The 21,788-nt window shown below is 36.8% G+C and overlaps 1 protein-coding gene across 1 annotated transcript in view; it reads right to left on the bottom strand.

Moving 5' to 3' along the window:
* The window catches only part of fzd3a (frizzled class receptor 3a), a 64,937-nt gene that overhangs the window by 27,604 nt on the left and 15,545 nt on the right, over positions 1-21,788 (bottom strand). The window contains exon 3 of the mRNA XM_057822571.1: positions 3,479-3,675. Within this exon, the coding sequence (XP_057678554.1) occupies positions 3,479-3,675 (197 nt within the window). The remainder of the gene's footprint in view (positions 1-3,478; positions 3,676-21,788) is intronic.

The following is a 21,788-nucleotide window of genomic DNA, read 5'->3' as shown; positions in this document are numbered from 1 at the left end:
ACGCAAGATGGGTTTACTACTTCATCAGAATCTGTAACAATAATACAAAATTATAATAAATATTAACTGTCACAGTCTGTACAACCACTGTAAAAAATCCAACTTCCTATTAGTTGTGCTAACTTAAGATTTTAAGAAGACAACTAAAACTCTTAAGTTGTTTTAAGCATCTTGTCAGTTTCAGAATTACTAATTCATTTTATCAAGTTATCATTGAAAAATGAGTCGAATTAACACGAAATATTAAGCTTGTGGTCAATATTTAAATTTCTGAGTAAAGTGAACTTGAATGAACTTAGCCTTAGCTAACTTTCGACAATCATCTAAAGTTCTGTACTAATTTGCCAAATTACCACCTAAAAATATAGCCAGAAATAACTGGCTTTTGTTCAAACAAGACATTGAAAAAAATTATCCAATCATTCATTTTTAGTAGACAACTATTGTGATAGTACAACACCTAGCAAAAGTGTGGAATCACGAGTCTCGGACGAGCACTCACTCAGACATATTATCATGTAGAACAAATTCAGATAAGAAGATGGAAAAAATAATGACTTAGCTCAAAAGTGCTACTCTTTAGCATTCAGAAACACTAAAAGAAATGAATAAAAAACATTGCAGTGGTCAGTAAATGTTACTTCTATAAAGCAAGTGCAGGGAAATATATATGGAATCACTCCATTCTGAGAAAAAATATATGGAATCATGAGAAACAAGCAACAAAATAACAATCAAAACACATCTCTCGTATTTAGTAGCACCACCTCTGGCTTTTAAGACAGCTTGCAGTCTCTGAGGTATGGACTTCATGAGTATTCTTCATCAATTTGGTACCAACTCTCTTTGATCGCAGTTGCCAGATCATCCTTGCAGGTAGGACCCTTGCTGTTGACCTTTTTTTCCAATTGCCACCACAGGTTTTCAATAGGGTTGAGATCTGGGCTATTTGCAGGCCATGACATTGGCTGGATGAGTCTCCAAGGAATCCTTTAACAGTTTTAGCTCTGTGGCATGATGCGTTGTCATCTTGGAAAATGACAAATATATTTTCAATTGAAGGGCTAAGAAAGCTGTCTAAAATTTCAATGTAAACGTGTGCATTTATTGAAGATTTAACCACAGCCATCTCCCTCGTGCCTTTGCCTGACATGCAGCCCCATATCATTAAGGACTGAGGGAATTTCGATGTTTTCTTCAGGCAGTCATTTTTGTAAATCTCACTGGAACGGCGTCAAACAAAAGTTCCAGCATCATCACCTTGTCAATAGTCAAGAATCTACATTGGACAAGGTGTCAAGAGTCAAGAATCTGCACTGGACAGAATAAATGTCTATCGCTGTCAATGGCAGTTAATTACTTCTTTTGACAGCAGTGGTGGCTAGAGTAACCCATAACGTTACTTAAGTAATAGTGGCATTACTCTTAAATAAAATTAACATAATTTTCACTCTATAAAGCGCACCTGAGTATAAGATGCCACCCACCAAACTTGGCACGAAAATGGCATTTGTTCATAGACAAGCCGCACTGGACTATAAACCGAAGCTGTCCTCACTGTATTATGGGATATTTACACCAAAAGATATTAACCGGTGGCACTTTACTTGACAGCAGCATCATACGACTGTCATAAGACCAAATGAACCACCATGAAGCTTTGAAAAAATTGGCTGCAAAGCTTCATTGCTTCAAGAAGCTTCATTTGGCCATCACTGCTCCCTTGGGGGAGACAGTGAACCTCTGCTGCCACCTGCTGTCAGCGCAGTTGTTGTCCAACATGCGTCCTAGCATGCACTGCAGCACTGCAGATGCAAATAACAATTAAAATTCATGTTCTGTGCCAATTATTTCTTCAGTTACTATTCCAGTTGTTTCATTAATTGCTAATCATTGTATTTGGTAACATTTTATACGACAGTGGCGCCATAAGACTGTCATAAATATGACATGACAATGTCATGAGCATGAATGAATGCCTACAGTGGGGAGAACAAGTATTTGATTGGCAGTGTATCAAATACTTGTTCTCCCCACTGTATAACAGATGTCATTTAGTGTTATTCGGCAAATAATCTCACTTCTCAATGAATGAAAAAGATCCAAGCTGGTCATAAATGCAGTTAGTGATATAATTTGCCAGATGAGTCATAATGACATCTGTCATAAGCATTTATCAATGCCCGTGACAGTGCCATGGCATAGTTATGACAGTCTTATGACAGTCTTGTGACGCAGCTGTCAAATGAAGTGTAACATTTTAACCCAAATAAATTAACAAATAAACCGCACTGGACTATAAAATGCAGGATTCAAAATGAAGGAAAAAAGTAGCAGCTTATTCTCCGAAAATTATGGTATTCAAGTAAAAGTAGTCATCCAAAAAATGTACTGAAGTACAAGTAAAAAGTATTAAGTGAAAAGAATACTCAAGTATTGAATAACATTGTGAGTAACAGCTTTTGATGTTTAATTTTCTTTAAACAATAGTATTTTTTTTCCCAACACAAAGTTACCGACATAAACTGTTATTATTATACTTTACTATAATCTACAAGATAACCGCATTAAGCCAAAGAAATGCAAAAATAATATAATAATAATAATAATGAATGAATTAATAATAATCATTGAATTCCAGCAAGAGAAAAAAAATCTAAATAAACAGCATGATTTATCCAAAGAGCATTGGTAGAGAAAACATATTTCCTATTATAAAACTAAAAGGATTATATCTCCGGTTTTCTGTGGTCAGTCGATGCCAAATAAAACTGGGAGATTAAAATCTGCGCTTTCAAGTCATGTTGACAGAAGTGCTTTATAGCATATACTTAATTTTTTTACGGTGCTTTAAAGACACCACATGATCGAACAGGTTGGCATGATCATGAAACAGCACGCTTGAATCTGATTGGTATAATGGGGTCATGTCATTATTGTTGCGACATCTCATTGGTGAAACTAGTAGAGCCACTCTTGGCATCTCTAGCAAAAATAAAAGTAAAATCTAATATGTAGGATGAAGAGGAACATGTTAATGAGTAGTGTAGCCCAGAGTAGCTGAGTAAGAGTAGCGTTTCTTCCTCACAAATCTACTCAAGTAAAAAGTATGGCGAGGTAAATCTACTTTTAGAAGTACATTTTTCTCAAACAGATACTCGAGTAAATGCAACTGAGTAAATGTACATGTAAAGGCGTTACTACCCACCTCTGTTTGACAGTAAATGCTTTATGGTATTCCTGTTTTTTTCAACGTTATTAGACCATAAATTTAAGGGTTTATCTTAACAATGTGATGTTGTTTTTCTTTTTACAGAGTGCCCAAAGGACCCTAGTTCTTCACTGTGTTGTGACTTGACTTGTCTTCCAAAATGTCATACGTGATTGATTAATGGACAGAAGAACAAGTGTGTTTCATGATGTTTGTCAACAGATGTCATGCTGACACTATAACAGTTTTGAACCTGCCGGTACCAACCTGTTGCAGTCCATCTCGTCCGGCCAGCTGACACCAAACATGTCCATGAGTTTGTAGCAGTCGCTTTTGGCCTGCAGACATAGCCGGCGGCAGGGCAGCGTCATGCGGCCGTACTCGGTGCACACAGGCGCGTAGAGGGCGCACAGGAACATCCGCAGATCGGGAGAGCACTGCAAGTTGACCATGGGGTGGAAGGGCTGCCGGGGAAAGGCGGAGGGCGCACAGAAGACACAGGAAGTGTGTTTTAAGTGTTTTTGCTTTTGTGAGATGTGGGCCAAAGACGCACAAAGGAGGCAACGGAGCATGTCGTCTGACAGTTGCAATTGATGAGTGTAAAAACAACACTGGCCCTTGTCTCTAATAATCCTCTGCGCCCCCCGCGTCCATCTTCCTTCTCATCAACTTCCAACACACACACATTTAATGCTACTGACAGGGCTTTTGTATAGCAAGGAGGACCACGCTGTGAGCGAGTGACACACCGAGCCACTCTGTGTACACACAAACTAAAGTAACAAGGGAAGTACACTAATGTACTTCAATGACATGATTACACTCATCATCATCAATTAGGATTGTGACAAGGGATGGGCAATATAATCATTAGTTGATTGGATAATTTGCTCAAAGTGAGGAACTGTTGATGATGTAGTTGTTGATTTAGTCTAAAAAACAGCATGATGTCAGCTATGCTACATTGAGTGGAAATCAAGGCCTGAGGGAAAAAAATAAAATCATATACACACGCGTGAATATTGAAATCTCACAAAATTCAATATATTCAAATTGTAACAACTCTGGGTGCACCTGATGTGAAAAGGCTTTCTGCACTAAAGCAAAAGCTAGTATGACAGACAGTGGCAGAAAGAGGGGGAAGGGCGAGTAAAGGTGGTGGGGGTAATTTATTTGTCTGCATTTGTAGAAGGGAGTGTATTACGGAGATCTGCTACTGACTTTAAAAAGATGTGCACTCTAATTTAAAACAGACCAGTTTTTTAGGACTATTTCATGAAATTGAATAAAATCCTAACATTCATAACGGCAAACTTTGATTAAGAAATCAATCAAATATAATACTTAAAATAGATTGCACTCGTCGGATTGTTTTAAAGTATGTTTCAGTGGTAATAACATTCTCAAAATCCACTCATAGTATCATGTAGGGCAGTCTGCCACCCACATGTGATGCGTTTATGTAAAAGGATTATAATGACTTGGCCTTTAGTGCACAAAGAACTCACTCCCATTATGTTCAGGAAAAATGACTTAGAAGAACTGTTTGGTCTTTTCTCATATTAAAACAACAACATGAAGTTGTTTTACCTCAAAAGTAAAACTTTCTGACTAGGTTCACTAGCAAATTGGGAGTCCTGTGTCCATGTCATAACTGCAACTAAAATTACCTCACATTCACGATTTATATGGGCATTTCAAAATCACTCTGCGACAACAATGCTAGTTTGAAATAGGCCTGCACAATATATTGTTTGAACATCACCATCGCAGTGTGCGCATGTACATTAGTCCATCGCAGGACATGAGATTTTTATTATATATATATATATATATATATAATCTTTTAATTGAACGTGTCTGTACGAGTACCGGTACATCTACTTACGAACGTCTCTTCATATGGAATTTTCAAGTTACGACATGACTTATAGGGAAAATGCCTATTGTTACGTAATAATTTTAAGGATATGAATGGCAAAAATAAAGTATTGGCTGCTACTTGCAGCTCCCAGAGTTTACTGAACTTAACATGCTTATATCTGCCATTGGCTATTGCATTGCATCTTCCCTGCATCCAATTGGCTAAGAGGGACCTCTACTGTATGTGTATGTGTGTATCCCAGCATCCTCTATATTCGCCCTTTTCGGGCCATGAGGTGTTCCGACAGCTCCATGCGAGTGTAACTTTAATTCTTTGCTCTATTTTTTGTTTTTTACATTATGCACAACTAAGGCTGTCGCAATATGCAAAATATGCGGTAACTTTCCCGGCTGAGATTTATCGCCCCGTGCGTGCATTTGCGTGCGCTGCGTGCACCCAGCACATGCGTGTTGATTGCATATGAGACTCCAGCTTCTTTCACCGATGTTTATTAGTCATCAACACATCGTAGAATTAAAGTTCAGACATATAAAATAAGGAAACACATCAATATTAAACCCCTAAGGTCATCTGGAACCGGTCTCCTGTATGTTCCAAGAACAAGAACCAAGCAGGGTGAGGCAGCATTTAGTTATTATGCTCCTCACCTCTGGAACAAATTACCTGAAGGTCTGAAGTATGCTCAAACTGTTAGCTCCTTTAAATCAGGGCTAAAAACGCTTTTGTTTAGCACTGCATATCCATAACTGTCTATATATTTCATTCTATTTGCTTTCTATTCTCATTTCCATTGCGGATTTCAATTATTAGCAGTAGTAATAGTAGTATTTGTTTTATTTTTTTATTCTATTCATCATTAAAAGCAATTTTAATGTATAATTTCATTTCCTATTCCGATTGTCTTTTTTTTAACGTTCTATTGATTTTAATGTGATTTTTTATGATCTCCATGTGATGTTCACTTTGAATTGCCTTGTGTTGAATTGTGCTATATAAATAAATTTGCGTTGCCTTGCCTTCAAATTTGTTAACATGTGAACTTTGCAGACCAAGATGACAGTCATTTTGGATCAAATAAACACTTTAAATGGGCTCCAATTGGCAGACAACAAAAATGCAATTGGGTTTCTCACCTATTTTGTATTCTTCACTTAACTAGCTTTAAGATGAGTTGTTATGCAGTTTGTGTGTTTTTTTAATATTTACAGTTTTTTAATATAATTTGTGTTTTATTTAAGAATAAAAAATTCTTGTATTTGAATAGGTGATTTTTTTTAATGTATTGTCAGTACATTTGTGGTGGATTGGTTTAAAAAAAAATTGACAATATCGCATGTTGGCAATAATTTATGAAACAATATATTGCCTACTAAAATTTGTTATCACAACAGGCCTATGGACAATTCTCGTTGTTTACTGTACAATAATCTAAATGTAACATGTATTTGTTATGTTTGTTATGTTTTGATGCATTTTTCATGTTCTATAGAAGATTTATGTCCTGAATTTCGGGGGGGGGGGGTTGGGGGGGGGGGGGGGGACAGAATATGGTATTTACATGGAAAACATGTTTCAATTTTCAGTTTACGAAACAACTTCCAGCCCAATTATTTCGTAAGTAGAGGTATCACTGTATGTGAAATCTGTCAAAGTGTGTTTTAAAGATTACTAGGCTGTGTGGAGCACCAGCTTTTTTTTTTTTTTTTTTTTTTTTTTTTTTAAATATGTTTAATATATTTTCTGCTGTTAAAGTGTGAAATACAGTGTGAAGTTAAATAAAGTCCATTTTTCCATTTTACAGGTTTTTCGAACAAAAGATGACGACACGCAATTCAGGAACAAAAAGTAAGCATGAATCATCTGAGATATATACATAACGAGGTGACCCCAGAAGAAGTGCCCCAAATCCCGGCGCGCATACCAGTTATATTGCTGTCGAGTGCCACCCATAGCTAGTCCTTGTACTGTAGATAAAACATTCAGCTTCGAAAATATCATGTACAACCATGTGAAATGAACAGATGTATATTTGTGTGAATAAATGGAAATATATATCTACAAATTAAATAAATCATCTTATTTTGTGCAGAGATATGGCTTCTTGGATCCCTTTTATACACAGCAATCTTCATTATTCTCAGATGAACCCCATTAGCCTGGATTAAATGGTATTATATGAATACAATGTGGTCATGGTGAGTCAACCAAAGTCTTCCCAAACAGCTATTCACGTCATCTGGTGAAAATTCTTCTAGTTTTAATTAAGAGTGTGACAATATCTCGATACAGCGATATATCGCGATATTTTACAACCCGATGGGTTATCGATATGTTCCCGCCAAGTATCGATACTTTTATTTAACATATTGGCCATACAATGGAGTATGGATGCTGTAAACTGCTCAATGTTTGTTGAGCAATTCCTTGGCGGTCCACTAGGGGCGCTCAGAAGTGGCGGTGAGGGTAAATTGCGCACAAGTTGTCTAGAGAAGAAGAGGTAGCTCCAAGTGGGTTGAAAAAATAAAAAAGCTCCGTGAGAACGGTGGAGGAAAAAATGAGAAAAATATTGCTACAAATCCAACATGGGGACACATTTTAGATTTTACACCAACAAGAAAGGAAGTAAGGTGAACAAGGACTTTGCTGTATGCAAGAATTGTCTAAGAAAAATGAGTTTCACTGGGAGCTGGTGACGTAGTGGACACCGGAGTTTGTGAGCTTCGCTTTCATCACTTGAGGTAAAGTTTTGCAATGTAATTGACTTTTTAATTTACATGTATTATTTTGATGACATTTGATGTTGAATGATATAAAATAAACCAGGACCCTAAACTGGATGAAAATGAATATCGAACAAGCCCACATGAATTTACAGATTTATTTGATATTATTTCAGAACCACTTTCCATCTAGTTTACTACACAAACTGTTATTACTGTCATTTTGATACAATAAGCTATAAAAATGGTTTGAATAGGTTCCAAGATATATAAAGTGATGTGCATGATAATTAATGTAGCCTACATATTAAAAATAGGTATTTATTGAATTTTTAATTTCTATACATTCAATTCATATATTTTTTTAATTCAATACTTCCAACACAAAAAAAATCAGGATTTCAACTCAAACACTATGAAGTAGCTAATATTTTTTATTTTATTTTGTTGTTTTTAAGGTGAGGAAGACTGTGACTGAGCAAGTCTGACATCTTAAATGCTGAAGCAGATAGCGGAAGTGCTCAAACCAAGCAACAAAGTTCATATACGAAGAAAAGACCCACCAATTGTATCATTGCCCCACTCCAAGCTCAACTGCTGACACCTACGGCACTTTTTATTATTATTTTTTTTTTTAAAGATTTAAAACTTTAAAGAAATTAAGGGTGCCCTTCATCATGATCAGTGGTCGTGGTTTGTTTCCTCTATATGTGCAGGGGCACAATTTGCAGTAGATTTATATTTTACAGCAGTGTTGCACAGAAAAGGTGTCACTGTTTAATAAATGACTCAAACAGTATTTTTTCTAATTTTTTTTTTTTTTTTTTATCGTTTCAACAGTTGTATCGTAGAATGTCATGTATCCAATTTCTGACCAATATATCGATAATCGCTGTATCGTGATATAATCGTTATCGTGAGCCTTGTATCGCGAATCGTATCGTATCGTGAGGTCCCCTGAGGTTCCCACTCCTAGTTTTAATATTGTAATATATATCGCAATATTTAGTAAAACCACAAAAAGTCTCAATGTCAGTTTTTTCCAATATTGTTCAGCCCTAGTTTGAAACTTTTTTTTGTGTGTGTGAAATTACGACCATTTTTTCACTTATGGGTAATAGAGTTGGACATCAAAATAATTCATTAGCACTGGTGTTGTATTTGATCCAACATCACAAAGAATAAAATGAGTTTGACTGTAACCCTTTGCAGTTTTTATACATTATTTTCCAGAGCTGCTGAATATGCATTTACACAGTGATAAATTTTCTTATTCCATATCTTGCATTTTTTTCCATCTCTGATGGCTTAGTTTACTGCAGGCTACTGACATAGTTCATTTAAGGCAACATATACATACAGTGGAGCGACACCGCAATGGCTGGACACACAAAGCAAACAAGAGCAAATGATGTCGCTGTATAAAAAGAGCTCGTGTTATACTCTTCTTCCTATTCACCATGCTTGCCTATTTTTAACCCCCTTCACTATTCAAAGTTTTTCTTCCGAAGCTCCCCTCCTCCACCTCTTTACTACGCCGACAGCCATTTTATTCCAAGAGTTAACAGCCACCGTGCAGGCTGGCATTGGATGTATGTCTCATAAAGCCCATTGAGCCCAAGCAACTGCTAGCACCGATCCATTCAATAATGCCTGAGGGGGCTTCTCCGTGGGGGATTGAATGTTAATGGCGACGCTAGAAACAGCTGGCCTACCGCTGGTTCAATTATCTTTGCATGTAATCTTGCACAGGTGATGGCTCGCACTGTCTACAATAACATTTCAATCAACTTAGACTTACTGTATTAAATATTCATGTATGCCATCTTGGGTAAAAATTAAGCATTGTTGGCCTTCATTTTGAAAGTTAGAACTTAATAAAGTTAACAAAAAATATATTGTAAAATAATATTACAAAATTGTGTGCTGAGGTGTTCAATAATATGTTACAACAAATTTGCTGTTTTGTTAAAATTCCTTTTAAAATTGTGCAACAATGAACACCCCCACCTGATTATGGTTTGCTATTCACATTATTTTCTATGGAAGCTATGCTCTGCTATTTACGGCTCTACTATCTCTCTCTAACACGCAAAGATTGTAAAATATTGCGCCAATAGCAGTCGTATAATGGGTGTCAAGGACGGACTGGATGTTGAAGTGGTTCATCTCGACAGAGATGAAAAGCTCCCTATGTTGTGGAGGGCCCAGAAGAAGTTATAGAAAGTACAGCTGCCCCAACTAGTCGACGTAGTCGACATCCTCGATGACGTAAATGCATCGACGAGCACAACATTCCTTCGACGGTTAATGAAGAGATAAAAAAATATATGCGTGAAAAGTTGAGAATGGCAAGGAAAGTGGCTCAAAGCCAAAAAAGCTCACCAGAGTGGCCAAAACATTGACTTATGTCAATGAAACAAAGGAGGGTACACTGTTGTGTCCTGTATCTTCAATGCGAAGCTTGTATACCAGGCTGCACGCCAGCCGTGAATTAACACCTAAAGCGCTGTCACCCATTTGTAATTTTGGAAGACGACAGGAGACAGCAAGCTGGCAGATTGCAAGTCCATCTAATGATCTAACGACATTATTGAAGTTGCTAAGCCTGTTGCGATATGCAATAAATCCACTTATCGCACAGTAAATAAAAATGAAATTTTCACGGCTGCGTTTTATCGCCGCGTGCGTGCGTGCATATATTTGTGCGTGCATGTACACATGCGTGTTGATGGCATATGAGACTCCAGTTCTTTTCACAGATGTTTATTGGTCATCAACACGCCGTAGAATTAAAGTTCAGACATACAAAATAAGGAAACACATCTATATTAAACACTGTAAACGTTAGCATTGCTACATTGACGCTAGGGGGGGGGAGACAACCTACTAAGCGCTTTAGCCTGCTATAAAACATTGGTAGTAAAAGTAAAGTAAAAGGTGACACTTTAAACATGAAAAATCGCTGGTTAACAGCATTTGCAAATGAAAAAAAGGAGGGGGAAAAGAAAATTTATTACCGACACCACTTGCAATGACAAAAAAGCGCACTTTTTTGCGGAGTGTAAAGCTTACGGTTAGCGGTTTAGCGAATGTACTTCTGGCAGACATTTCAAAATAAAAGAATGTCATGTTCAACATATAAATAACGATTTCAAGAGTTAATCTCACATTCTTCAGAATTAAGATTCTACACTAAGAATAGCTTTAAAATGACACAATTTATGAAAAATCGGATTGGCAATGAATAATTATTATAATTATTATAATACTATTATATATAGTAGTATAATATAATATTAATGTTTGATTTTTTTTTTTTTTTTTGAAGAACTGTTTTGAATCATGTTGGAAAGGTGAAGTCAGTTTTCTGAATCTGTTTACATAACATTCAGCATTTGACCTCATTGTTTATTTGTTATTCTTATTATTTACATGTTTATTTGTACTTTAATAAATAATTTAAGTGTTCCCAAAAATATTTTTGTGAATTAACAAGTGTCAAAAAACACGGAATTGCTAGTGTAAAAAAAAATATTTTTTTTTTAGATTAGTCAATTAATCCTTAAAAAAAAGTCCGCTGACTAATCGGGAGAAAAATAGTTTGGGACAGCCCTAATAGAAAGTCTTCTCTATCAAAAAGCTCAAGCGGGAAAAAAACCCACTTGTTTTAGTTTGGTAATTTGTATTTTTACAGGTAGTAAATGATATATGAATGCGCTGTTCAAGGGCATTTAAAGGGAGTCCTTGATCACGTGCATCCCAAGGGAAACAATCTTGTTTAATGAAGTAAAAGGACACAGAATTTTCATTTTTTGTGTATCATTGGAGGAAAATGTAAATATTAGCCAATATTTCCCGGAAGTACTATTTTAGCCAATCAAATTCAAGTATCTCAGATTGCCTCCCCCCCACTCATCACGCATTTGCTATCAGATATTAGCAAACGAGCTTTAATGAACCCAGGAGGTGAAGCGGGCTTGGTCTGAGTCTCAGACAGAGAAAGGAGAAAGACAGACAATTGCAAAAGATTTGTGCCTGTTTTCTTAGCTTCTTTTTATCTGTATCAGCGTTTATGTGCTATACACCGGTGGCGTTGCCGACGTCACGTTTGTCACACAATGGCTGCGCTCAAAAGCAGTGTCAATTTTTGTGTTTAAACATGATTTATTCCATTATCAGCGGGCTAAGAAATGCACAATTTGCATACTTAAGTACATCTTCTTTCACATTACGTTATTTGTGCTAGGTGCAGTCTATTGCTTCAAAAAAATGAAAATAAAAAAAAAAATCATCCATTTGTCATTGTATTTAAAATCAATGTTGTTAATTAAGGTAGAAATTTTATAAGTGTTTTGAGAACAGGTTTGATTGTTACAGTTTAAATGTATGTATCTATGTAACTAAAATGGTAGTATCGGTATCGGTGAGTACCAACCTAAAAGGGCCCCGATACCATTTACTGGTATCACTTGAACGCAGCCTTCTTTCTCCTGACACTCACTACACTCTGTTGTTTGATGACACTTGATCACTTTGCATGCCAAGCAGCTATCGCTATTGGCCTGCCCCAGACCGATGAGAGCGAGCCAATAGTCGCTCTTAACAAATGCCGGGGCAGATTTTTCATATAGAGGAAAAACAAACCAGGAGAAGAAATGTCGGCGGTCTGGAAATATTTCAGCATAGAACCTCCGTCAAGTACAATGGCTGCTTTGCGACCTAGAAGTTTCGAGAGGTGGAGATATAACTGGCAGTTTCAATACCTCGAACCTGATAAAACATTTGAAGACAAAACGTGAATGAATACAAAGAGTTTGAGGCTGCAACAGCAGGACTGCTATGCAGAGGAAAGGGGGTGGACCGGAGAAACAATCCCTGGTCAATTCACTTCGTCTACTTTACTTTTATTGTCTTTTCCTGAAAGAAATGCCATAGTAATTTTAGGCCCTTTTCAAAGGTAGGGTTGTTACCTTTCAGAAATAGAAATAAGGGACACCCTCCTTGCGCCCAAAGCAGTACAGGCGACGAAATCCTCAAAACTTCTAAAATGCATAGAAATGTATCTATTTATATATATATTCCGTATTGGATTCGATACGGAACGCAACTGTGAATCCCCAATTCGGAAGGATTCCTAATTTCAAAGGACGGGTGACAAGTCTATTCAAAAGTGCTAAGAGGAAGTAGAACTAAGCTAAGCTAAATGGCTAAGTGTGTTTGGACGGACGGAAGGAAGGAAGAAGGGATGGAAGGAAGGAAGGAGGGAGGGAGGGAGAGAGAGCGGTTTGACAACTGATCTGTTTTTCTCCATTACGTCACGTTTTTTTACTTTAGGACCACTGTTCTCAAAATATGAGGATATTTTAATATGTGCTTGTTTTATTTTTTTTAAATTACAGTAAAATATGAGAGAAAAATGCATGACTGGAATTTTTGCTTAACACTTAGGCTTTTAAAAATAATATGGCTACTCTTTTATTGTGTGCTATAGGGCTGCAGCTATCGAATATTTTAGTAGTCGATTACTTGATGGACTAGTTAATTCGAATAATTGAGTAATCGGATAAGAAACATGAAAAATGACAATACTTGAGCTGAGCCTCAAACGGTATAAAAAAAATTTTAAAAATTAAATGAGGATCTATGTACAACAAAATAACAAATGGCTAACTTGCATAGCAAAAGTCCGCTCGCTTAAATGCTATAAAATGCTAGTTTTTTTTTTTTTTTTAAACAATCTTCTTATATGGTTCAGACACATATACTAACAAAAAACAGCTAAATATACCAATAAACTAAATTAAGAATACATTGAAAAACATTAGCTCTAACAAAAACTTAGCTTACGTTGGTCTTAACAGGGAGCAGTTGGATTCAGCCATGTGAAAAGAGGCAGACCAGAGGGGAGTGTATCCACCCTAATCAATGAAACTAAATGCAAACACTTTCAAAATAAATCATTACAACGCCACTTTAATTAAATGAATACTCAAAGCAACAAAATTTAATTTGAATATTTTTTTCTAATTGAATACTCGAGTTAATCGATTAATCGTTGCAGCACTAGTGAGCTCATAGTAACAACATAGTGAGTAGGTATGTAGGTAAATGTTTGCAATTTTGAAATCAGCATGCCAAATTTAGTTTTAAATCAGCACAAAAATCTAACTTGATATAATTTGCTTCCAAACTGTTCACTAGTGAGTTCCAAGTTCCAGTTTCCATTCATGTATCTTGAGTACAGTATGATTATTTTTGCAAAGTAAGACCAACATTAAAAATTCCTTTGAAATAATAAACATAATTTGCACGCAAGATATATTTAATTTTAATATAAAGTATATAGTGTAAGTAGGCTGCATTTTGTTTTGACCCCAAAAATAATCATGACATGTATTTTGAAAAATGATAATTCTGTGCCAACTACATTGTGTATAACGGGTGATATTACAGTGGTTTGATTATGGTGATTTAATTAATTGTGATGATGAGTATTCAAAATATGTTGAAGAGTTCATGCCCTCTAGGAAGGCTACACCCATTCACCTAATTTAAAGACAATCAGCCCTTTCTTGCATAATCCCGATCACAGATGGACAGACAGACACGAGCGAGAAACACGGGTTTCCAAATGTTAAACGTTTATGGCAAAGATTACAAATGTAATCATTTCCAATGCTAAACACAATTGTGGCTGAAACTATAGAGCCACAATTACATTTTTGTAATTAAAGTATTTAGACGAAATCACACTTGTGCCAACTGTTAGGACTGAAAAGATACTGTTTTGACCTTAGATTCACCCCTGAGCAGTTTGCTGATTATGCAGCACTTTTGAATATGATTAAGATCAGACTTCTATCAATTATTAATACCGCCTAAGTGCATTCATATATGGCAGCATATGTCTTTGTAAATGCTAACGCAATTGGTTTTTAATGAAGGCAGCTGTGACTGATGATCGCGGCGGCCTAATCTGATTTTTTACCCCCCGAAAAAAATCCCAGTCACCTACTCTTCCCATCAACCCCCTCTCATCAAGCCATTTTCCCTCCTCACCCTCTGCTGCCATTCCAATTCTTCAAATTTCCAACCTTAACGCCATGGCAACGACTGATGCATCACTCAGGGGGGAAGCCAGAGCGGCGCAAGGTTCGAGGAGGTCAGAGTGTGGGGCGGAGGGGACCACCTCCCGGGAGGCAAGAAAGCCTTCGTTCCCTTTGTTAATAGCACAATTGGGACAGTTTCCCGGGCAACGGGTGAGCCCTCCGTAGGGGGAGGGGAAGGACAAAAGAGATGGAGGAGGTGAGAGAGTAGAGGGATGGGTCGACCGAGTCATTTGTGTCATTCAGCGCTAAGGAAGTGTTTGAAAACCTTGCCCCAGTGTGTAATGTCCGTGTACACGCACTCACAGAAGCGGCGCCTCGCTCCCTGGATGAGCTTCTCATTCAGTTGGCAGCCAATAAACACGCTGTTGGACATTAAATAAAACAAGAGAGTCTTTTAAAGCCGAGGTCACGCTGAGTTGGATTTACCAGACCGTGGTGTGTCTTTTATACGGAAGTGTTTAGCAGGGATATATCTTTACTAGCTAGGGACATCGGTGCATTTCCTTCACAAACCTGTTCAACACAGCATGGGTGGAGTATCACAACTATACTATCTGTTCTGTGCAACTCTTCTAACATGACACAGTCTGGCTGCATTTTCTGTAAACCTGAGAATACGCACCTATGAATGGAAGAGAACACGCGGGTTTAAACAGGACGTCAAGCAAAGTAAAATACGCCCTCCTTTTTTTTTTTGTAAATTAAGTGAATCTACCTAAACAAACAAGGCCCAGCTTCTCCATGCTTCACAAAGTATTGCAAACATATGTCTGACATGTATCAGCAACCTTAGCAGACCCTGAACCTTACTTCAAAGGCCTGGTTATTGACTCAGTGTTCTTTTGTACCGTTATCCTGATGGTTACATGACCCCAAGCATAAAAAAAAGAAGAAAAAAAAACAATTCAACTTCCTAAGAAAGTGATATCTTTTATTCTGTTTTTATATTTCCATTATAGACTACCTGTTCTGCAAAAACACACCTCCTTAAACTAGTTAAATTCCCTTGTTTTCAGTGTGACTCTACTAAAAATAAGTGAAATTATCTGCTTCAAATACATTTTACTCAGATTTCTTGAAATATGAAAAATAGCTAGCTGAAAATAAGCTTAACAGAGTTATTTTAAGCAATAAATTAGTACATTAAATCTTAAAGCTTGTTTGTCAGAAATGCTCTTAAATTTGGATAATGTTCAAAACATTATTTGAAACCAATTTATCTTGATTTAGATGGAAAATTACCAGCTTTTAGATGTATGGAATAAGAACAAATAGTAATACAGTGATACCTCTACATACGAATTTAATTCGTTCTAGGACCTTGTTTTAAGTCAAAATGGTCGAATGTGGAGCAGGATTTCCCCATTAGAATACATTATACAGTAATTCGATTAATTCGTTCCGTTCCACAGCCCAAAAACTCAGGCTAAATCCTTCATAAATGCCGCTGGTACAATTACAAATAGCAATTACACAAAGCAAAACAAATGCAGTGCATCACAAAAGTGAGTACACCCCTCGCATTTCTGCAGATAATTACAGTGTATCACAAAAGTGAGTACACCCCTCGCATTTCTGCAGATATTTAAGTATATCTTTTCATGGGACAACAATGACAAAATGACACTTTGACACAATGAAAAGTAGTCTGTTTGCAGCTTATATAATATAGTTAATTTATTTTCCCCTCAAAATAACTCCAAAAATAGCCATTGATATCCAAACCCCTGGCAACAAAAGTGAGTACACCGCATGGGAACTACGTACGTACATCCCTAAATGTCCAAATTGAGTACTGCTTGTCATTTTCCCTCCAAAATGTCACCCCCACCTCTTCAATATCTGCAGCAATGCTGACAGCACTCCTGTAACGAGTCACATGACATTTTGGCGGGAAAATGACGAGGGGTGTACTCACTTTTGTGATACACTGTAAATACAATTTGGAATAGTAATACTAAAAATAATAATTATGTAAAGAATCGGAATCTAATGTGCCGGTTGTGTTTTGAATGCGGTTCCTGAACACACCATGTGACTGACGACAGAGTGAGAAAGGTGCGTTAGAACTTTTCATGTTCTGTTGTTGTTGGCATCGGATACGACAGACAAAAGCTGTGTTGTGTTGCCCAAATTCTGAAATAAATGATTAAAAACCTGACGAAGCTGGCGACTTCCTTGCCGATGCTACAATAATGATGACTGCCGCCTTAACTTATAAAGACTGGTGAACGGAGGTAGGAAGAGGACCGTCGAGATCGTGGACATATTCCAGCAGTATTGTCGTGCCACTTCCCTGACGCGCGCACCACACTCATATTTTTCTATTATTTCCATCTTAATTTAAGTGCTAAGCATCACCTTTTTCCATTTTTTACCACCTGCACTAACCTTCTTGGGACCCATGTTGACATCTCTCACAAGAAAATCCAACGTGTGTCCGCGTTTACATGTGATTAACTGCTTTCTTCTTCTACCATGAAAACGTTACGGTAACGGGGTTGGGTGCATGTTGTGGGACACATGTTCCACCAATAATAATTCACATATATTTCCACACTTACACAATGAAACAAATCATACCTTAAAAAAAAAAAAAAAACGTAATTTCATTTTTCAACTTGGTCATTAGTTATCAGGAAAAGCAAATTTACAACAGCTCGTGTTGGTAGTTTGTATGTGGATTGTTTGACATTTGAATCATGTCCTCCAATTCTGGAACGAACCAAGTAAAGTGATATCCACAAAGGGGCCGAAGGTAAGATGTAAGAGCCCCACACATTACTGTAGACTGTATCCTCAATAAGCTGGGAACCTACTGTACAGTGAGGCCATCTGTTCTAGATCTCCAGGACATTTGAGTGATTCACCGTGATGAAGCCACGCTGGTCCACATTCAACGTTCTCCAAAGAAGGGATTTTACCCAGTTTCTTTTCTCTTTTGGTAAACGCCAGTCAAATCCGCCACGCTCCCACTTATCTTGGGAGACTTCGGCACAGTAGCATTGTGGCCCAGAAATAACCAATTCCCAGCCCCGAGGCCTCTGTCCCACTTGGGCTGCGAGGTCATTCGGCGGTCAACGATGAGATGCTCGAGCGGAAAAAAAAAAAATGCCAAAAACCGAAAGATCATCTTACCATGTACCATCTTTATACAGACATATATATCACAGATTTTTGGAAAAATAAGGACAACAATATCCCTGAGTACATATATAAAAAAAACAAGAAATCAGATAGACTGTAGCGAATAAAATACACAAGCAGAAACCGTCAAAAATAGACCAGCGACACAATACTTTAAAGGGGTTTACACAAAAACCCCAAGAACGACAGGCGTTGGTTCCAGTCCAACTCCCACTTTCTCCACGGTGCACAGCATTCATCATCATTGTCTTGGCTATTCAAGCAACCTAATTCCTTTTAAAATCATCTGTCAATTCTCATTTGCCTGCCCTGAACAACTTAAAGGCTTTCAATTCTCCCATGAACTGGATCTAGGGCGAGTTATCCACAAAACAAGAGCGAAACAGGGCAACGGTCCTCGAGATTTGGAACCCATTTGCTCTGTATGTGTTTTTCCGGACGCAACCAGCATTTCTGCTCTCTAAAAGAGACTTAATTGTGCATCCGTGACCAATGAAAGTGAACACCGTCAAAGCCAAACGTGCTCTATCGCTTCACGGTTCTACCACACACCATGAGCGGTACTTGAATCAACAACAATTGCTCATAATAAAAGACTTAAGAAGAAGAAAAAAAAAAAAAAGTAAGTTTTTTTCTTTAAGATTGTATTAAAAAAATAATAATAACTGCAATTTTCGAACTATAAGCCGATATTATTCCTCCCATTTTGAAATATTGATATATTTTTAAATGTGATATGGAATTATACTATTACATATATCAATACAGTTCAAATTTAGACCTTCCGGAGCTCTATTTTTTTTTAGGTCCTCCTGTTATGATACATTATATTATTATTACATTTTTTATTTGAACAACTGAGCATTTTCACGAGCCAGGTGAAGAAAACTTTTTATAGATGGTAGCTTTGCATGTAATACAAAAGCTACCATTTATAATAATACTTTTTTTTCTTTCAATGGCGTTTCGTTGGCGTGCCGCCCAGCCAATACCGTTTGACCCACCGACACCGTTCACACACCACAACGACCGCAATTATAACGCGACGCGAGTTCTCTTTTGTTTGACACCCCATATATGATCGTTCGTTCAAAAACGCAGGTTTTTTGAAAAGAAAAAAAAAATTCAAAGCGTTATTTGTCCTACCATTTTTGTCCTAATAACATCATTTATACGTTTTTAAAAAATCAGTATGCTGAGGGGCACAAAAGTTCTATTCAGCTTTTGTTAAAAACATAAGGTTTGGTTAAAATTTGCCAAAAAGCATGCCGATTTATTTGTAATATGCAAAATTTCCCATTCATTTCCAATGGCCCTATTTGCCATTCATTTCAATTGCACAAAAACTTCCATTCACTCCACCTTCCCGACTCAAGTGACCCGATATCAACAGGAAGTGACCCTGGATATCCCCAAAATCAACAAAAAGTTACTTTCCCGCCAAAGCGAAGCTACCATCGCTATTTCACCAGAAGTTGCATTTTCTAGTTTGATTTGATTATGCCACTGAAATAGTCAGTTTAACTAGAATTACTTGTTACACATCTAATTTGGCTTGACTTGGGTTGAACATTTGCTCTTAGTCACTCAAACGTATATCAGGGCTCCAGCCTAACATTTTTTTTACAAGGAGCACAGTGGCCCCTGACCCAAAATTTTAGGGACGCAAGCAGGAGATTCAGGAGAACACACTTTAAATCGACATGCAAAGTTTTCCTCTTATTTTCACTTTTATCCCACAAATAAAATAATAATAAACGCATAAAACTATAAACTTATAAATCAACATTTTATTCTCTATCAGTTTTGACATCAACCAGTATACCGCTTACAAATTAGGTTAACATGGGATTTCTTTTTAGGGAGACCCAGGTGTAACATGGATGCGCGTCCCGTTCATGACAAAAAAAATCAATATACCGTACTGTATATGAAAAAGAAGTTTAAAAAAGCAGAATCTAAAGATAGTATGGGCTTAAGTCAGGGGTCCGGAACCTTTTGACCGAGAGAGCCAAAAGACTCAACAAATTTTAAAATGTGATTTCACGAGAGCCATACAGTGTGTGTGTGTTTCGATGTGTGTGTTTATATATATTATATATACACACTGCATACTCTATGTTCTGTTGCCAGCTTGTCAGAGTCCGTTTTGTGCGGACTGTTTCTTTCGTGAACGCATTTGAATACATTAAACCCGCAATGTTACTGGTCACCCATGTGCAAGTAGATGGAAAAAAATACTCGCACTGGCTCTAATTTTAGTTGCAAAATTCGACCATTTGGTCGCAGTCTGGAGCCCTATATATTGATATTAAGCCTAAATTTCATCAGAATATAATTTTTGATCCATACAGCCCAGCCTTACTTTGAAGCCTTTGACTTATTGTCCGGTGCGGCAAATACATTAAATTTTACAGGCTAATAAGCTTCATATCTTTTGGTGTAAATACATCAAAATAAACAGCGTCCGAAAAACATTTCAAATCAGTTCAAATTCCAGTGATTTCATCAATTCTTGTTGAAATAATAATAATTTTTAATTAAATAAATAAATAAATAAATACACTAAAATTGTACTTTTAATAAATCATATGATTCTCTTTAAAGATTTAGAAACGCGACAACTCCCAAAGAAAATGTTTTTCTTAGACAGTAATCCAAGACTGCAGCATCCTTTCAATGGATAATTTTTAAAAACCAGCAAACAAATTTGGACCTGGTACCAAAGTTCGAAAGAAGGCTGCATATATGGCTAGAACTTGTTACTGACTAGTTGCTGGTCGAATTTAAGATTGAAAAAAATCTAGCTGGAGCTCGGTGATCAGTCTTGCAATATCTAATCAGCCATACGCATATGCAACTCCAAACAGTCTACCATATTTTTCGGACTATAAGTCGCAGTTTTTTTGGGTTTTTTTTTTTTCATAGTTTGGCTGGGGCTGCGACTTAAACTCTGGAGCGACTTATGTATGAAATTGTTAACAAATTATACTATAATTAACAAATTATATTATATTATATCACTTCACATGTTATTTTGGCGTTTTTTTTTTTTTTTTTGGAGTGACACTAATGGTTTGGTTAACTTGTGAGCATGTTCTTTATGCTATAGTTATCTGAATAACTCTTAAAAACAAAAGCTACCTTATGTTACGTTAACATACCGGCCACGTTTGCATTTCGTTGTTCATGTATCATGTACAGTAACATTATCATATTGTACACTTATTCAGCATGTTGGTCTCTATTGTATTTTTATTTTAAATTACCTTTCAAGATGACATATCTGTTCTATATGTTGGATTTTATCAAGTAAATTTCCCCCAAAAGTGCGACTTATACTCCGGTGCGACTTATGTCTTTCTTCCCTCTTCATTGCACATTTTTGGGCTGGTGCGGTTATACTTTGGTGCGACTTATAGTCCGGGAAAAAAAAAGGTAATTTTGCAGATTTTGAACGGTCCCACAAAAAGAGTCCAATATAGATGTTTTTCTGGTGGTTAATTAAACTCGAGGTGAGGTAAACTGTAAAGCTAAACTCATTTAACAAAGAAAATCACGCATATTATGAACTAAAATACAGAATATATTTCTATTATTAGCACCAGCTAGCTTAATGCCGAAATACAATATGCACCAATGTACAAAAGCTACCAGTATAAAATCAGGCAACATACTGTAATTTTCAGACTATAAGCCGCTACTTTTTTCCC

Source organism: Corythoichthys intestinalis, chromosome 19 (genome assembly GCF_030265065.1).
Source record: "Corythoichthys intestinalis isolate RoL2023-P3 chromosome 19, ASM3026506v1, whole genome shotgun sequence".
NCBI classification, from domain to species: domain Eukaryota; kingdom Metazoa; phylum Chordata; class Actinopteri; order Syngnathiformes; family Syngnathidae; genus Corythoichthys; species Corythoichthys intestinalis.
The sequence above is the reverse complement of the archived record's forward strand: the minus strand, read 5'-3'. Positions and strand labels throughout refer to the sequence as shown.